Source organism: Cuculus canorus, chromosome 6, assembly GCF_017976375.1.
Source record: "Cuculus canorus isolate bCucCan1 chromosome 6, bCucCan1.pri, whole genome shotgun sequence".
Lineage (NCBI taxonomy): Eukaryota > Metazoa > Chordata > Aves > Cuculiformes > Cuculidae > Cuculus > Cuculus canorus.
The window spans coordinates 11,419,720-11,439,596 of NC_071406.1; the positions used below are offsets into that span (position 1 = coordinate 11,419,720).

Genomic DNA, 19,877 nt, shown 5'->3' on the forward strand with positions numbered 1-19,877 from the left:
TTCTGAGCCCTTCGGGGAATGGGAAGATGCTGGGAAGGATCCTGAGAAACTCTTCTAGGTGGGATGTGGAAGAAGTGCAAATGCTTTGAGTAAGACCCAGAGCATTAGTCAACTAACAAGCTTTTCAAGCCTCAGTATACAAAAGGCTCCATATGTGGGAAGGGAACACAGTAACACTTTCCCCTCCCTCTCTTGAGAGCCTCATACACTTTGTCTTGTATTGCACTGATCAATAGAAAATCTCCTATAAATATAATCAAGCAGCTGAACAACATCTCAAGTTAAACCACTCTTCTAAAGCAGCATCTGCGTTTCCCAGGAAAGACTGTTAGCCCAGCTTCCAAAATATTTCACCACCTCTCACTGAAAAAAAATCCATCTAAAATAATCTAAATAAAGGCTTTATTTCCTTTCCTCTGCACCCATCTTCTCAACATACAAAAATCAGTCTCTGGCCTGTAGCTCGCTCCCTAACAGTTCCCAGAGCCGTTCCATCGCTGGAAGCAACACAGTAAACCACCCATGCAAAGCCAAGATTTTATTAGCATTTAGGCAACAAGCAGGCAGCCAAAGCCTTCCTACTGCCAGCCCCCTGCTTAGTCTGCTTCACAAGGTCAGCGATGGAAGCAATCAGGCAGTGATGGCCGGGATGAACCGCGCTCCTGACTGCTCAGGCTATCTCTCTGCTTATGAGTGCTGGAAGGGGATTTTCAGGTGCTGTTTAGACGCACGCAAATGAACTCTTCTCAGGGTCAGTCTACACAAGATCACTGAAAGAAATCAAGAACCGGTTCCAGGAAAAAATCCCAACATTATCCACCCTTCAACCGTCCTGGGGCACAGGGATGCAGATGCAGAGTCCTGAGCCCGCGGCTCGCTGCTGGCTGAGCCAGCTGAGGGCAAGTGCCAGGCGCAGAGCTCCAGATGCACTGAGGCTGGAGGAATCTGTGCCCAGCTAGTTAGAGCTGTGTTTCAACTGTGAAATTAAGTGCACTTCTGAAAGCTTGAGCGCTCCTCTGAGAGGCCACAGCTGCGCAGGTAGGTCCTGCTTTGAAGCCGGCAGGAGCTGGAGTCACTATCCTGCCTGTTCTGTCCCATAGCTCTGCATGGTCCAGGCGTGGGCCATCCACAACAGTGAGACACAAAGTATGGTATAGACCCTGCCTGAAGGAGCTTGTTTGTTCTCTGCAGCTTTCCTGTCAAATCATGGTCTGAAAGACAAGCTGGTGAGCCACAGCAAATGGGAAAAGAAATAAACTATGTAACTGAGATGCTCAACTGAGAGTTTTTTTGTGTGCACTGATAAATTTTGCTGGTGTAACGAGAACTCCCTTGACAACTTTACTGTACTATTACCATTAAAATTAACTGCAGTATAAAACTCTGAAGAAGACTCAATAAAGCTCTCCTTTTCCTTGAGGAAGCCTGATTACAAACACAATGTGCTCCAAGAGTGTGTGCTAACTACAGAATGATTTTTTTTTTATCATACAACATCCAGATATTTGATTTTTCTATTTTAACAAGCATTTTCTTTTCTGTGCTCAAAGCATACACTAGGAAGGTATTCCATTTTAATTAAAAAGAACCTAGCTATCAGTTGTAGTGCTCAAATCCTTTTCTTAACCTACTGTATTGTAACAATACAGGGGACGACTGAGCACTCTGGGCTGGAAGGTGATGCTGAGACTTTTGCAACAAGACACCAGCAGCTCAGAGCATTTTATCTGCCAAGGTCCCTGACAAATGTTGTCCATACTCATTGTGTTTGGGAGAGCATGGAGAGGAGGTATAAATCCCAGGACTGCTGCCTAGCTAACTGTGTCAGGAACAGGTTTATTTTCAGCAGATACGAGTCTGGAGGCTGGTGAGCCTGCGAGGAGCAGGCTGTCCCTTGCCTGCAGTGGATTATGAAGAAAACCCCAGGGGATTGCATTGGCACTGTGTTCAATGCCCCCTACATGGTGAGCTTGGCCCAGGACAGCATCTAATGAGCTGATGATTTAGTGTGAGATCCTGTGGCTCAGAGCTGAACACAGGCGCTGTCAGTGAGAGGGTCTATGTAAATGATCCAGACAGGTTGTCATTATTAAATATTCCATGAATTACCAAATGATCCTACAGTCATTTCCCTGAGAAGCAACAGCAGGAGCCAGGAACTAAATTCCAGTACAATCCTTGCATAAGTTCCTCCCTTTCCTTCCTCACACGGTGCAGCTTCATGTCATTAACAAGTCTGCAGGTACACTGTATTTTCACAACTATGCTCCCTTCTTTGGACCAGTGAAAGACAACAACCACATAAAACATTTCAGGACACTCAGAATGAGACATCAGTGAGAGGTAAGGTAGTCCTTCATGTGATTACTGTTGGGGTAGTCTTGGATTTTCACGCAAGCCTTTTGGTGTCACACAAACGTTCCTTGAAGTCTTGGATTTTCATGCTGTTGGTCAGGAAGTTTAGGCTTTATAGAACCATAAATCATTTGCCCAAACACTGCTGAATTTTGTGATCCTTCAACCACTTAACTGTTGCTACATGGGAAGACATCTCATGACAACCACCAGTCAAGATGAGAGCTTTTCCTGCCTGGCCAGGCATCTCCATAGCTCAGCAGGGTGACCAGCTCCATCGTCATGGGCCCTGCTCCAGTGGGAGACCCACAGAGGAAGGGACTGGGCACCTAACAGACTCCCTGTCAGACAAAGAAAACAAGAAACAAAGACTGCAAACAATGGAGGACAGCTGTTCTTGATGCAGGTTTTGTCTTTGCAAGAGGAAGATCATCAAAGGCAACTTGAATGGTTTGCAATTATCAGAAACACTGGCACTGGAAATACCGTGTTTTTATGTTGTCAATTTGAGTGACTTCATGCAAGATTATGATCGCTTCAGACTTTCTCTTCCCCCTCTCCCTGACAAGTTGTAATTCACCCCAGAAACAATTTAATCCAAGCCATTCCAAAAGCTTTTTCCATATTGTTTCGTCCTCATTCACCCTCAGGTCCTTGAGATTTATCTCCTGAATGAAGGCTGTTAATCCTTGTACAGGATGGCAGGAGACATTTGAGCGCCTGAGTTATTATGTAAATTCAGCATCAATGGTACTTTTAACTGCAAGTTGATTGGGATTGCAAATGAAACACCAATGATTTACAGGTCTGAGTGCTTCCTACAAACAGGAGTTAATATTGCCACCGACCTTGAACCACGAGTAGGGTCCCTGAACCACCCTGAATGCTGAGACAGCACAGGTCTGGGCTGGAGCCAAGAAGCTGCATTTCATCCCATTTGTGCTGCCCACTTACCCGTTTCTCAGAATGTGAAGAAAATTGCCATTGGCCAATTTTCAATACTTCGAGTATTACTGGATAGCCCTGTTCCATATACAGACCTTTTCTTAGCAGAAAAGCTAATTTAAGTCCTACCAAGACCAAACTTGAAACTGGTTCCTTGTGGCTCTGCAGGTCCATAAGGACCAGGATGCATCAGGCGAGCATTCATGCTGGGCTGGAGTGATCCAGAAGAGATGTACTCACCTGACACAAAGGCCACTTTCTCCTTTAGTATAGGAAGGACATCAGCAGCTTTTAAACCATCATTTCGAAAAGTACCTGCAAAACAGAGGGAAATAGGAAATCCACATTAGAAGAAAGCAAGTCTTTGCTCCCAGCTTCACAAACACTCCAGGTTTCTCAAAATCAGACTGGAGAAGGTCTATAAATTACATAAAAGGACAAAGAGACAGATCCCAATGACTGATAAACAGCATAAGAATCAATAGAGATATGTTTGTAAAAAAAAAAATAGAGGAAATCAATTCATCACTTCATCCTTCAAAAGTTCTGAAAGATTAACAAACTTCCCACCAAGAAACCAAATATAACTCCTCTGCCTTCTCACAGACCGTACTATTGAGCCTGGGAGATGCCCAGCTTGCACGCTGAGCCAAGAGCCTTCTCTCTTCACTACTTTGAATACAGTCCAGGCAAAATTGCAGGGAATATTACAGCACATACACATCCATTTAGCATTAGCCCTTGAGACAGATTTGCACAGGGCTGGCTTAAAAAAGGGTTTTCCCCTTCCTTCTTTCTGTTCTACACAACACAGCTGGAGATGGAACAGCTCGAGGTGGGGACCATGCTCAGAGAGAGGAGGACACACTCTATATAAGCCAGCCAAAATTTTCTGTGGGTAAGTAGTGGTATGAAGCCACTGCACATCCTCATGTAATTCATGCTGTTTGATTAGACATTAAATATACCTATACAGGCCTTCCCTGTAATTCAAATAATTTCATGTCTCTTGAAAGTTCATCAAACAAATCCCAGATTTTTACTGTCCTGGAAGCCTTAGGAAAAGAAGTGCTGATGGTTTCAGCCACCAGCAGTATCTTTATGCTTTACAAAAGACCAGCAGTAACAGATCACCCCAAGGCAGTCCAGACACTGCTATACCATCAGCACTATTACAAAACATAAGGTAGGTTTGAAGGACATCTTTGCAGTTACTCTGAAAAATAACTCATCCATCACTGGGTAGTGAATACTCATCATGACAAGGGATCTTCAATATGGCATTAATCTATTCTAGCTCATCAAATTGTACAACAGATTTGAAACTCTGCATTTTTACTTTCTGCCTTTCACAAGCAGACAGCAATCCGCATTCTTCCTACATGGTACCAGGGCAATAGAATCTTCTCACTAAGGAGCTTTCTCGACTGGGTAGAAACAGGGCAACTTCACTCCAGCCATCACACCTTCATGCAGAATACAGCAAACGACACCCGACCATCTGGGTCTGAAAACAGGAATGGAGATAAAAGCTGCCCTATATACCTTCACCAATTTCTTGCGTTATGAAGCCTGCAAAGTTACAGGGGTTTAATCTGTTCAGACATATGGAACAGACAGGATGAAGACTGCAGCTGTTTTCAACTGCAGCTGAACCTGTGTACCTACAAGCATTATTATTATTATTGCTGTTATTATTATTACTATTGAGTTATTGTTAATGGCAAATCAGGTAGCATTTGCCATTCACAGCTGAATTATGCAACAACCACCTTGTACGTGCAAATACAATCCTCACCAGTGACCAATGGCTGCAATTACCTCTCTGTCCCCACACACTCTCAGTTGCCACCTCTGTGACACTCAGGTCCAGAAGATGAGCAAGCTCACCAGCTGAGCCTGTGCTTGTGAAAATCACCACATAAAGGACTGAGGTATTTCAATGCAAGGCCAAGAGCAATGTTACTGCAATTTGAACAGGCACTGGAGCAGGGTCCTGAGAGATCCCTAAAGCATGCTTTGTGTCAGTAAAGTGTTTTAGGACCTGGAAAATTAGTCCCGATTGCCAAACTTTTCTTGTGTTCAAGTAAGTAGGACTTTGTGCACTCTGTTAAACATAAGAGACCTTACTATTACCTTCTTTTTAACTTCTTAAAAAGAATAACCTCTCAGATCCCAGGCTCTGGCCAGCTCTCACATCAAAGGTGGAAACCACTCCATCACAGGGAATGTTTGGAGTTTAAGCAGCTCTACCTATAAGCACCTCATCCAACTGTGGAGCAAACAAAACCAGCCAACATGCTACACACATCACAATGGCTTGAAGACATTGGAGTACTGGGCCAAATTTCTCCAGCTGCAAGACCAGCAGTGTCAGTGCAAACTGAATTTTGGCCAACGTTCGTTAAATTTGTCAGGGAAACAGCAAAGTCAATTATTACACACTTAACTTAGCAGCAGTCGTGATACAACTGAAGTCCCAGTGAACATTAACAAAAACCCATCAGCAGGTGTGGTATTCATATCTGAAAAATACACACTAAAGATTTACTAGTAAAAGCCAACTACACTGAGGGTCAAAGGACAACTTCGATTACCCTCCTACAAGGACTGTATCTCAGAGTTAATATACATGGAGACAAGGAGAAAAATGTATGATGTTTAAAGTTGGTCACCTTCTGAGCTGCAGCAGGGCAGGCTGCAGGCAAAGGGCTCGCTGCTAACAGCCTTAATGCCCTGACTGTACACAGGAAAGGCAAGAAAAGACACAAACAGGAACAGTACTGCCACCATTCTTAGTATCACACTCCAAAATGATGAAGGAATTGGAAAACTCATCCTACAACCCATCCTACAACTAGGGAATCAACAGAAACTTCCAAAAGCTGCAAAACGTCCCTCAGGATGAGGTGACGCCCCTGCTCTTGGTGATGCACATGCTCACTCAAGTGGCAGCTCATGACCTGTAGATGAGGCCATGGCCACTGTTTTCAGAGGTTGCTTCAGCTCCTGACAAAGTCCTCTCTTTAGCAGCTACATCTCAGAGCATGCTGTCAGGTTTTCCAGCACGGGCCGGGGGAAGGAATGCATAAATGGGAAAAACAATGGCTGTAATAATGGCTCCAAAAGCAGCAGCAAATCTGTCTCCTGGAAGGCCCAGCGCAGCAATGATGCATTTCCCAGTTCATAAGTTATTATAAGCATACCCCTAATAATCCCCCAGCTGTTTCTAATACATTTGTTTTGTTTGTTCGCATGCTGGATCCAAAGCCATGCCTGCATAGCACCATCTAATTTTTGCCACAGAGCTCCAGCCATACAACCACATTTAGCCAGTCTGTCACTAGACAATGATGAAGGCATTTCATTTTGTATCCTGCCCTACACCCCTCTTCCACCCCTTTAAGATCTGAGCCTTTCTGGGGAAGAACAGAGAAGGGCAGACAGATGAAGGAAGGGCAGGCTGAACATTGAGCCAACCTGTCAACTGTCCATACGCCGGTTTGCTGCATTCCTCATCACCACTAACAAAGGACTACACAACAGTGCCTCTCTACCCGCAAGTCTCACCATGATTTGTAAAGAAGCTTGAACTTTGCAATCACCTCTTTACCAAAAGTGAGGCATAAAGAGCACGGTGTCATGTCCCAGTCACCCTGCACCCCCTCACATCTTTGTCACTTCCCGGCTTCATGTGCTATCCAGACAGCAGGGACACTGTGACTACCTACAACCTTTTATTACTTTATTTATCCTCATAAATAAGAAGAAAACATGAGAAGAAAACACATCATGCCTGCAGGAGCAACAGATAGAATAATGTATTCTTGTAAAGGACACGGATCCTCAGAACGGCTGAGTCACTTCTCAGGGCACAGCAGCGGTGCACACGTACAGCCCATCTCCTAGCAGGGATTCCCTGCGTGGCAGAAGCAGCTCGCAGTTTTAGGTGAGATGCTGTAATGAGAAGCCAGCTGGGTGAGACAGAAAGCTTAAGGCATGGTTCCATCTTAAATGCAGCAAACTTGAAATTGAGAAAAGAAAATTCCCTTTCCTTGCACAAATGCCCCAGCTGGCCTGTGGAACTCACGACCATAGGACATGGAGGTCAGCGGCTCAAGGGGCTTTCTGAATACATCAGAGATCTGCAAACCACAAACATCTCCAGGGAACTGTAAAGATTAGTAAAATAAGCAAGAGTTTTGGAAAGAATATAAACCTACAGGCTTTGAAGTGAAAACCAAACTCTAACTCTTGGAGTGAAATATAAATTATCCTTGGAGAGAGCTCTGTGGGCTTCAGGATTTCTCTCACTCAGCAGACTGCAGGGCCTCTGCTGAAGACACTATCTTGGGCTAGGAAGACCACGGTCTGCTCCAGAGTGGCTTTTCCTAGAAAAGCTTAATTTCTAGTCTGAAAAATGCAGCTCTTGGCTTCAAATAAAGATCAGCTGCTGGAAATGTGGAAATACTTTCTATACTTAAAAAAAGTATGCGTAGGCAAGAAGAAGGCCTCCTGTCAGAGCACTGCATGGGGCTTAATCACTTGGCTCCTTATGCCTCCAGTAGAAGTTGCTCATCCCAAGTCCCATGCAATGTTTCAGTAAAGGCAGCCCGCATTCTCATAGCTCTCAGAACAGATTTGACTACTTAAAAACTTTGGCACGAAATTTCTTTAACCAAACAAAACTGAACTCCTTAGGCTAAACCTATACCTCAAGGAACTCCACTGGAGTCCAGAAAGCAACAGTAGGATTAATTCGGTCCATATTGTTTCTTTCTTCTTCCCTTAGTAAAGCTCTGTCTTGTATTTTTCTCCCCACACCAGTTTTTGGAGCAGCTATCTCCAAGGTTTATCATGGCCTATTTGCCTTCCTACCAATTTTTTTTTCCCCACTCAAATGCTCCATGGATATTCTTTTTATTTGCAGTCTGGTAGCATCTTGGCTTTCTACTATGTACAAACAGAAGGGAATCTGATGTAAGCAGAGAGAGGCAGAACAAAGGAGACTTATTATGCCCAGTGTAGCCTTTGAAAACTGAGACACAGAGAGATTGACTTGTCCAGTACCAGATAGAAAGTTTGTGCAGAGCTGAACTGTCATTTCCCCAATGTTTCCTCAATGCTTTTCTGATACAACCATCTCATTGTTTTCTGGTAGAATATAATCCGCCTTTTTCTTCTCTTCACACTTCTTGCTTCCTCCTCCTGCCCTTCTCTCTCCATTATTCCTCTTTCTGCATTTCTGCCTCAAATATTTACCTTTAGTGTGCTCTAAACCATCCTTAACCCTTTCCTTCCTTTCTTGCATGCTATTGTCTGTCCCTGCAGGGCTGTGAGCCTTCCTAGTTTGATTTCTGTGATTTTCTACAAGCCACGGAGAAGGGCTTAGCCAAGGGCTGCTGGGGCCTTTGCCACTGGGATTTTGCTGACTGAGGCTTATTGGTTCAGACACACAGAGCATGGCACAAGCATTTGGTTGAATAGAATCAACATGTGCTCCGGACTAGTATTTTAGCACCATCTGGCAGAGACAAATGGGGCTGGACACTCTACATCTGTCGATCACTCTTCTGCAGACAACAGCCTGATCCCAATTCTGATTCTCTGATTCTGATGCAAAGAAAGAGCATTTTAGTGCCCTGAGCCTCCCAGGAGTCTGCGAGGCTCTCCTGATGCCCTTCCCCACTGCAGGCAGCAAAAGAGTAGGTTTTGACTTCATGGAGAAAGGAAGGAAAGGAAGGAAAGGAAGGAAAGGAAGAAAAGGAAGAAAAGGAAGGAAAGGAATGATTGAATTGAATCTAAGGGCAGATCCAGCCAGAAAGAATACAAAATTAATCTGTAAATATTATTATCAACTATTATTGAAGATTATCCTAGAAAAATAAACTTCACTAACAAAACTTATTATTTTCCTTAATAACCAATAAAAAAGTAATATCTAGCCTCACAGGAAGCATTTATAGTCCCAGGACTGCAGGTCAGAGTGTGGCAGGGACAGAGCGAAAGGCAGTTTGGACAAGCATCATAGCCCCAGGGAAGGATGGGACTGTCTCCCCTTCCATCCTTGGCTCTCTTTCTCAAGAAAGAACTTCTTGCTTGGTGTTCCTGACATTTTCATTCTTCCTAAACAAATGAGTGAAGCAAAGACACTGCATTCAACATACCTTCTGCAGGAAGCACGGCCACAAAATGCAACACTCATCTGGGGAGACCAGCAAAAGCAAATACAGACATAGCCAATATTTTCTGTGGAAGCATAGCTGGAATTGACTGTGTTTCTTACCATCTAGACCAGGGCCTAGAGCTTGCTTTCAGCTTTGCAATGGGAATGTAAGTAATCCCCAAGAAATTAATAGACATGTGATGGGTTTCCTGCTATATAAATGAAGACCCACACAACATTTAAGTTTGTGGTTGAAGTCTACTTACTTCTGCATGTTTAAGTGCATATAAACACAGGATTACAGATATCTAAATATGCAAACTGGGCAACAGGTACTTCATAGAGGATCTAATCATAAATTGACTGTGAATCTGATACCTAGTACTCCTGCTGGTCTTGTACAGAGTAAATGTTTTTATGCCGCCAGATCTAGTCTGCAGACTGACACACAGAACAACACCATAGTCCTAAAAATTGCAAGAACAATGGACATCAAATAGATGGTCTGCACAGAACATTAATCCCACTGTACCATATGCTGAGCACTTAGTCCCAGCTGAGATAGTTATCCCAGTTATACTCATTACATGGCTGCATTTATTCTAAAATGAAAAGATGAATGCTGTTTTCATACGTATACTTAGGCTGAGCCCAAGACTAATATTATTTTCTGTGTGTTTCTTTATTCTGTCCTTCCTTTTATTAATTATACACCACTACTGCTCACTGGAACATCCGTCTGGTAGCAGCTATTCGGCGGCAATACTACAGGCTATCTCCGCTTCCAAGTTCTGCCAGTGCTTGTCAGAGGTTCAGCTGCTTTTCTGACCCCTCCACACCCACAGGTTGGTCCCTCCGATTTCCCACTGCTTCAGTCCCCGCAAATGGACAACCACTGCCAGCAAAGCTCCCTTCCCTCCCCTCCCCTGCCTTTAATACGGAGAGAGGCAGGGCTGGGATTTGGGGGAGCTTGCTAATTGCTGAGATTGTTATTCCTTCCACGAGGTACTTGGCAGCATTGAGCCTCCCAGCACAGCCTTTGAACGTCCACACATTTAAACAGTAGCCTCAGCATGAAAGGAACCAAAGAATAAGCAAGGCTTCAAGAAAGATACAGCTGCTTGCAGCAAGCAAGCATGCAAATTCATTAGCTTCTGTGAACATGTGGCCTCTAATAAGCTACGTTCAGCATGTGAAGCCTAAAACATCACACCCCGTGCATCCCACCTAAGCCAACAGCCAAGCTTTGCCTTCACATACATGGCACAAAACTATTCAAACCATCAGAACGATACTGAATTAATGCATAATCTGCGGCAAAGGCTCTGCTTCACCTCCATCCATGGGGGACTTCGTTTCATTTTAAACATACACTAATACAGATGCTAAGAGAATGCAATTGCTGTGAGTCAATCCTCTATGTGTTCCCTTTTTATATTCATCAGGACTTTGGAATCAGGCTGAGATCTTTCAGTTCCTACACTTAGAAAAATAATTAGGCATTATGTGTAGCCCTGTGGATAGCACATCTGGCTGCTAGTCAAAAGAATTGGCTCTATTTGTGGTTCTGCTCCTAAATTGCTTTGTGATCCTGAAGAAGCTGGTTTAACTGCACTAGATCATAGTTTTCATCACTACAGAACGGAAATAATGACTGCCCACATTAGTAAAGCACAGTCAGGTCTACAGACCTCAAAAGAACCTCACAAACATGCATTAATTTTGTCTCAAAAAAACATTCCAAGGTAGGGAACTGTTGCAGTGTACTTTTATAGACAGACAAAAATAAGGCACCAAGATAGAAAGGACTTTTTGGGTAGGAAAGGGAGACGTTAACAGAATTGTAAAAATCAGGCTATCTGACAAAAAATCCTGTGTTATATTTCTTAAATGTGCAAGGGATGGATGTGTTGCCGCACAGGGAAACGAGTGTATTCAGCACCTTGAGCTTTCAGTCATCAAGAGCCTTGCTGTAGGTCAGTGACCACCCAGACGCAACAGTCTTTCGTGGTGTTAATAAAGAACTATGGGCCATTTGTAACCTAGAGACACATTTTAAGCATGGCATGGTTTCTGCCCAAGCCTAGTATGCATGAACGTTTTCATTTCACTTTCCTTTCAATTCATTTGGATTCCTTATGGAAACATTCCTCAGAATTTTATGATCCTGTAAAAAGTTTAGACCTGCTGATGCATTACTCTAGGAAAGATGTACGTCCTCTGTGAAGTTATAGAGGTTGGGTACCGAGGGTCTCACACTCTATTCAATTCTGTAGGTTAGAATAATTTCTTCTAATTGGCATTGGTTTAGTTGACAGTTTTTTTCCAAAAAGCTGCAGCAAGGCATCAGCCAGCATCTGACATGCTTAGAGTTTCCCATCTATCTCTCAGAAAGCCTCCCTCTTGGATCCTGGAGGTCCCCAGCTACCAGCAACTTCTACAGGGCAAACAAAAAGTAAAATAAAATATCTAATTATGTACAACATTCAGGAGGCACTTTGCTGAAACGCCAGCCTTACAAAGGAACCATATGCCAGCGCCTCAAGTGTGCTTTGTAAACATCTGCCTCTCAGGGGGATTGCATGCCAGACAGTAAGAAAGCAAGTTTAATTAGAGGCCAATTGAGATCCTTGTCCCAATGCCTGTGACTTCCCTAAAATACGAAAAAAAAATCCCAAACAAACAAAGCAATTGCATTTGCTGCTGAGTTTTAGAAAGAGTCTGTACATTTTCTCTTTAAGTGTGGAGTTATATTTTTAATTTTTCTGACAGGTTTAAATGTGTCCCACGCAAACAGATACACAGGCTGACAAAGTTCCCAGGACCTTCAGAAAGATCCCTGCCCAGAAAGGAAGGTTGTGCCTACTACAAATGTTGGGATGGGTTTAAAATCAGTAATTTTTTATTGTGGTTCAACCAACATTCACAAACTAATGCTTCACTATTAATTAGCCTTATATATGCCTGTCTCTCACCTCACCTCAAATCCTATCTGATGAGTTACATTTCTTCCTATGCTCATCCCTTTCAATCCCTCTTGCTCTCTGCTGATGATTTCATCTTACAGCCCTTGTGTCATCCTATGTAGCTGATTTTTTTTTTTAAAAAAGTAACAAAATTTGCAGCTCATAGTGAGGTTTGACCTTCCTGTGCACAAATTCCCCAGTTAGGGATAAAGCAGGATCTGTCAAAGTCCTGTTGGGATCTCAGGGGCTGTCCTCACCCCTGAGTGGGATACAGTTCATCCGGACTAGGTGGTCACAGGTCTCTGGGTGATGCACCTCCAGAAAAAAAAACAGCAGAACAAAGGCAATAAGAATGACGGAAGAAAGCACACCAGTTAATATCAGGTGCAGTACACCCCTGTGGGAGCACTCAGAAGGCTCACAGTTATGCTATGATGTTGGGCTGCTCTGACAGCAGCTCCCCACAGCCCTTACCTGGAAAGGAGGCCCTCCCTTCACATTCTACTCTTCTGTCCTTATTTCGGTGTCCCAGGGTATATTCTGCAACCAAACTAGAAACACTCCCAACTCACTGACAGGAACCGTACATAACCCACTTGCAGCTGAATTCAGGTTGTCCATATCTTTCTAACAAAGCATCAAACTAAAGTGGCAGCAGCAGCTCCTCCGAGGGTCTCACAAGAGAATGCTCTGGGTGTAACAGCAATCAGTTCAAATTCCCCAACAACATCCTAAATCTAAACAAAACCAGGGCAAACATTTTACATACAACAGCAGGAGCAGGGAGGCAAGACACTCTCAGGACTAAATAATTTATCTGCCTCTCTTTTGGATGCTGACATTTTTGACACACATTAAATATTAATGCAAATCATTTTATGGATGGCTGAGTCATGCCAGTCAATGCACAATCTCCTGCCTCTCCACCTGCCCCTTTCACCCTCATCTGGCTCCTATCATGAAGGGCGGCCACTTGTAACTCTGCCCCTGAAAAAGGCCGAGCTTCCACAGATGCCAAAGAGCAGAGAAAAGGCACGAAAGGGGCTGAACAGACCCTAACAAACACATGGATGAAAACTGAGCCCACCGAGTCCTAACCCTGCTGCTGTTAAATTCAGAAATCTGCTGTTTTGTTAATTAGCTAACATGAGATACTGTGAATCATTTTGGAAAGCAAATTACCTCCCGGATTTCTAAAAGCTTCCTAGTCACATTTTTTTTTTTAAACTTACTATTTTTGCCTTCTCTCAACATATAAATGCCAATTAAATTACTGCCTGCCTCTGTTTAATCTAATGTTAGCCTACTCATATTTTCAGCCACTCCCTAATGTGGTACAGCCCCTTATGCCCAAATCTCTTTAGCATGCTAGTATAAATGTTTATAGCCTCAGGATTAACTGCTGTAAGAAGCCTGACAATTTTGTGGTAAAAACCTGCAATGTTATTGTAATGTTGAATAGAAAAGGATCACCAGTGGGTTGAAAATGCAGCTTTCTTTTAGTTTGTTCAAGCTGAAGACACATATAAAGAGATTGCAGCCTCACTAGCTGTCTGGATCCCTTCCTGGACAAGCAGTCCTTAAATTTGCTGAAATGGTACTCATCAGAAGGTAGAGTTACACAAAGCCACTGGGCAGCCTTCAAAGACAGAGGATACACATTTAATCGCATCTTACGTATCCGATCAGACTGTGAGACTGGCTACCAGAGTTACCAGAAATATGTTCTTTATTCCAAACATACTTTTCTTTATGGGAAAGACTGAAATATATCTAAGAAGATTATCACCGAAACTTAGCAAATTGGCTTGTTTTCACTAAAAGGAAGGTCAGAGCTGCCTGAAGAAGTGGTTACAGGTTAATGAGATCTGACTGATCTCCAGAGGGTGCAAGCTGCTGCTCTATAGATCCCTGACAGCTGGAGTCAAATGGACTCCAACTCATCCCTAAAATACAGGGCAGTGGGTTGGGGCCCCTCTTCCCAGCCCCTGCCAGGTTGCAAATTCAAAAGCCACAGAACTGACATTGTCTCCTTATTTTGCTCTTACAGAAGCGCAATATTTTGGCAATGATTTTTTTAATTTCACAGACTGCATTACAAACTCCTATTCCCGTGCACACCTCCCCCTCTGAAGGGATTTCGCTGTTTGGTGGTTTCCCTGATTTCAGTTTCACTGAACAGCACGCTCTGCAAAAAACAGCAATACCAGGCAGGAGAAAACTTGTCACATGCAAAGTGTTGGTGATAGCCCACAAATTCATTACAAGATCTCCTAAAGATACTGAAATTATACATTAATCATAGACAACCTATTGTAGCATGTGATATCTTACCCAGATTTTGCTCCAGGTAGCTCTAAAGCCTCTTTTGAGTACAGTATTGAGGAGCAGACCCCAATCTACACGCAGCTAATTCAACAAAAGAACACTTATTACCCTCAGTCTATTAGAGATGAGGGGAAAACACAACTCCTCATTTCCCCAATATCTGCTACTACAGATGAGATTTTATACTAATTTTAATAATCCATTTTTGGGTTTTTTTCCCCCAGCCATATCCATCCTGCACACACATCTCATTCGAGGCATCCCTGCTTTCAACACAAACATACACCTACATATGCAACTTCTCATAATTTGACTCTAGCTTTGTGGATAAAAGGGCAGACCTTGTCCACCTTTCCCGACAATGACTCAGTCCACATCTTCCATGACCTTTTCCTGCAAATTCCAGCTCCGCTGCTGGAATGACTCGTCCATTATGTTACATCCAATAACTCTCAGGCACTACCATGCTAACATGGCTTTAAGTAAATGACAGGTCACAGTCAGAAGTCAATGAAACATTAGTAGCAATGACAAAATGGAAATGGCAAATTTTCACAAAGGAAAAGAAAGAAATGCATGGATATTTTTCTACCTGCTTCCAAAGAAATGGCAAAATGAAAGATGGGCTGGAGAGAACAGATTCATCATTCTTTGAATTCATCATTATAATAATTAATTTATATTAGCGCTTGCACATTAAGAAGATGTGCGTTCCACCCCTCTGCCACCTCCAGCTGGTGCAACATGTGTGTGTCAGACATGGGAAACAGTGGTTCTGCTGGTGCCCCTCATCATCCATCTTACGTCCTCATCCTGCCCTGTCAGCCGCTTTCTGATGGAGTCCAGTCAGCATCACTGGTGCAGGGCTGCACAAGCACATCACAGAGAGCAGTTTTTACCCAAAAGTGCCTAAAATGGCCAGTGCCAGCTATGGTTGGAGACAACTAAACATGGAACGGCATTTCTTATATTCTATGGCAGCCGACTGATGGCAGAAAGCGGGTGTCATGGCCAGGGACTTGAGGCAGGACGTTTCTAGTAACCTTTTACAAACCTGAAATTTATAAACTTGCACTGGAAAAGGAGCTAGAACTTTCCAGCCAGGACTTTTGTTCCTGAGGAACACATGCAAATGTTCAGGACTCCACAGATCTCTGTTTTATACCTCATCCAGTGGATCTTACCACAGGATTTGGCCTAATTCCCACCAGTAGAGTACAGGGGTAGTACATGGGACACTTGGTAATGGCTGCTTAAATTTTGTGATCCGATGAAAATGCAGCCTGGGGAAATACTTCTGCCCTCTCTACCACTTTTCTGGGAAGCCCTATCAAATATTGCAATATCCATTTATAGCAAGGGTGTATGTGAACTCCAGAAAGTCAAGATACATGACACTGACTACTAATGAAAGCTGCAGGATAAAGCAATAATGACATACATTTGATTAAGAAATTCATATAAAAATATTATAGAAAGAAAGTTACCATATAAGAGAAGTACAAAATACAATTTTCTGAGTTGTATACTGACTTAAATTGTACAGACAATCAACCTTTTCACAGCCATTAAATGCTTCTTTGGAAATGTTTTGTGAACTCACATAAAGAGAGAAAAACAAAGAGATAAAGAGTCTCTTCTTCGCCTACACTGAAGAGCTACAGTACTGAGCACACTGCCTGCTGTAAGACTACTGACAATTAAGGATGTGTCACCCTAAGCAGTATCTCTATCTGCACGTATCTAATCTGCCCATTACCATCATCCTCAGCCGTCGCAACGAGACGATGCCTAGAAATCCTGCATTATGGGAATAAATATCCATTGATGCCAAAATGACAAGTCAGCTGAGCACCTAAATTGCCCAGATTCTACCCGAGGACAAGAGTAATTATCTTTCCAAATCCACTTTAAAACCCTCACTAAAGAATACTTTCTGAAGAGGTCAAGCCCCGATGATAGCTAATACTTTGAAATGAATCTCTGTTATTGCCCAAATACAAAGCGCTGTTTAAACGCATCACAACAGAAGAATGTCTCCTCCAGGAGCAAGCCTGCCCGCATGTGTATAGATCATCACTTAAGTGTTTGGTAAATCGTATGACTTTGTGGCTTTGAAAGACTGCACTTCGATGTCCAATGGACAGATGTCAGTATAAAAAGATAAGGGGAAGAAAAAGCCCAAGCTCTGCACAGCTAGCAATAATTGACAAAATAGCAGTGAGCCTGTGTGTGGAGATGAAATAAGCAATAGCAACCAAGCTACCTTCTCACCTCTTTGCTTCCAAAAATTGTTTAGCAATATTGTAGCTACAGAAGGGCCAGTAGATAAAGTGAACTAAGTCACCGCTACCTGCTTAGTAACATGGCTATGCATCTACTTCTACTACTGCCAGCTCAGGAGCACCCAACACTGCTAGAAAACCCAGCAAAGTAGTGCACTTGAAAAGCTATAGCACCACTTAGTCCCTCGGGTGTCAATTGTTTGAGGAATAGTGTGTTGTAGTTTAATGCTACCGCTGTCACTGCTGTTCCAAGGATAAACAGAAGGCTTCTGTCATCAGCGTTTTCAATCCAGCCCTTTTCACCAGCATTGCCATTCAATAATAACAATTGTTTTGGTAAGCGTGGTTCTACTAGGAAAACTGACTCCATAAAAATAGGATCATGGAGTCCATGTTCATTGCATCTCAATGATTTCCAGATCAAATGCAGTCAGTTTACAAGTGAAAAAGATGTTTGGTTTGCTTTTCCAACTACCAGGTCTACAAACTCATGCTGGGATCCAGAAGTTAAGTTGTCATCTTTTTGGCTTGTACAGTTGCAAAAGGAATGAAAAAGAATTCTGCTCGCCTACTCCCAGAGCGACTGCATATTTCCAGCTTCAACAGAGATAATAAGGAATAAAAATGAAGACAGTATTTTCAAACCCACTTATCTAATTCTGAGCTTCAGGGCTGCAGACAGGTAAGCTGATTTTAAAAGCTACTCCAAGGGCAACTTGAAGTGACAAGACTTAAGAACCATTTAAAATCTTACTGCATATTTAGGTACCTAAATAGTATGTACCTAACTTTAGGCATCCATTTTTCAAAACCGTTACCCTTAATTTAGTCAGCAAATTAATCAGATTTGCATGTGATTACACATAGATAGCAGTTCATTTCGGTAGGAAGGTGCTATTTTTATATAGACACGTGTCAGAGCAGAATTACATGTTAAGCTAAAACTTATGAGTCCACAAGCTGAGTCTATATTAACTATGTCACAGCTGTAAATTATTGTGTTACAGACATGGCAAACTTGCTTACACAGACATGTGTACATGTAACTTAACCATTCCCCAGTTGTTTGTCTGTGAAACCTCACCATTGTAAGAGTTAGCAGCTTTCCTTCATGGCAACTGTTCCAGGTCACAATCAGGTATCTGAGATCCACGATCACAGCCATGAAAGAAATAAGCTGTTCTGGGGCAGAGGAACTCTTGAAACCTGCTTTACTATGGTTTTCTCCCTACCATGTTGACACACAGATCATCCAACTCATTGTCCTGGACCCTCTGAGTTCCCTACTGCAAAACTTCTACTTTCAGACATGCCTTTGCTTCTCCCCATTTCATCCTCTAGTATGCCCAGCTCTTTCCTTCTGGGCTTCTGCATCAAATTGGTTTGGGTGCCAACAGTCAAACACTTACTATACCCCCAGTGCTACTATTTGGACTCCAGTATGATGGTTGCCTTGAGCCTTGCAAAGGATCTGAAGGAGCTTTAGCTAACAAGCTCTATGTGAATCAAAGATTTATTGAGGGTGAACCTAGGGAATATCTGCCCTGTTAACCAGTTGTCACAAAGCATTCCTCCATGACCCATAGTACAGCCACATTAATACTGAGCACCTTGTCTGTAACTGGGCTTTGCCTCCTCCTGCCTTGCGCCTTTGGGAGTTAATGACAATGTCTGATGACAAGCAAAGAGATGACACATACAAGCTTACAGGAAGAGTGAGCCAAAAATAAAGGCTGGGAATATGGCCAGAATTTACAGATGTAAAGAGTTAATGAGTCAGGAGAAACCTTCCAAAATATTAGCCAGTTTTACACACCCAGCCTTTCCACACTGCCTTCACAAGCTGGAAGTCCTGCTTGCAGAGGCAGTCCTGCCAGACCATCCTTGCAGCTTTACTATGGCTCTCCTCCCTTTCTTACCCCCCTCCAACAAGGACAAGCAAAGGTGTTTAATTAAATCCAAATGTTATCAGTTTTAGCTAAATGTAAAACTGTTGATTTGGAAAGCACGGTGCCTGGCTTTCATCATTAAGGAGCACGGGGATCAATGTAACATCAGGCCAATTACAGCAGTTATGGTGCTGAGAGATGTGTTTCTGTTCTCTGTCTCTCTTTATGTATTCAGGTGTAAAGCAAAGGAAAGCGCAGCCTGAAATGCTAATTGCTCTTGTTAGGACATATTCACTCCCAAGGATCTCCTCCCAGGGCCCCTTCAATCACAGCTATTTAGAGCCAGGCAATTGCCAATCCTTCCCCACTTCAGTCCTAGTCAAGGTCTTGCTCATGATGATGAAATCTGCCTGGAGATTTTAGAAACCCATAGTCACGCAAGAGAAGGCTGTTGCTCCTGCAAACACGCCACTGCTGACTTGCCTTCATAAATTGTCCGGGGGATGCTGAAATGAGCACAGTGAGAAGGAACGGGTGTACTTGTGGCTCACTCCATCCTCCAGATGATATTTTCCCAGCATGTAGTCACAGCTCGTGCTATTTGAGTCATCCCCATCTGAGAATGCAAATAGTCCCCAACCTGTAATACCGCATTTCTGCTTTCAGGCTTAGAGCTGTTTCTCTCACAATGCTTCAAATGAGCTGGGTCCTGGAGCTGTTTGATGCTGGGGAGGAAGAGGTCTTGTATGGATGGGACGATTGGATGGCAGGCAATGAAATGCATTGGGCTGGAGGGAAAATGGAGACCTCCCAATACTACTGACTTTAGACTTTGTATTAAACCCTATCCTTAGTCACGCAAATGCAGAGAGAAGCAGCTCCGCGCAGTTTTTGGAGATTTACCCCACGGAAACCATCCTTCAGTTTCACACTTCTCTATGAC

The 19,877-nt window shown here is 43.1% G+C and overlaps 1 protein-coding gene across 12 annotated transcripts in view; it reads right to left on the minus strand.

Moving 5' to 3' along the window:
• KALRN (kalirin RhoGEF kinase) overlaps positions 1-19,877 on the minus strand; it is a 513,673-nt gene that overhangs the window by 345,013 nt on the left and 148,783 nt on the right. For all 12 annotated transcript variants that reach the window (XM_054069262.1, XM_054069263.1, XM_054069264.1 and 9 more), the window contains exon 2: positions 3,541-3,615. In XM_054069262.1, the coding sequence (XP_053925237.1) occupies positions 3,541-3,615 (75 nt within the window). The remainder of the gene's footprint in view (positions 1-3,540; positions 3,616-19,877) is intronic.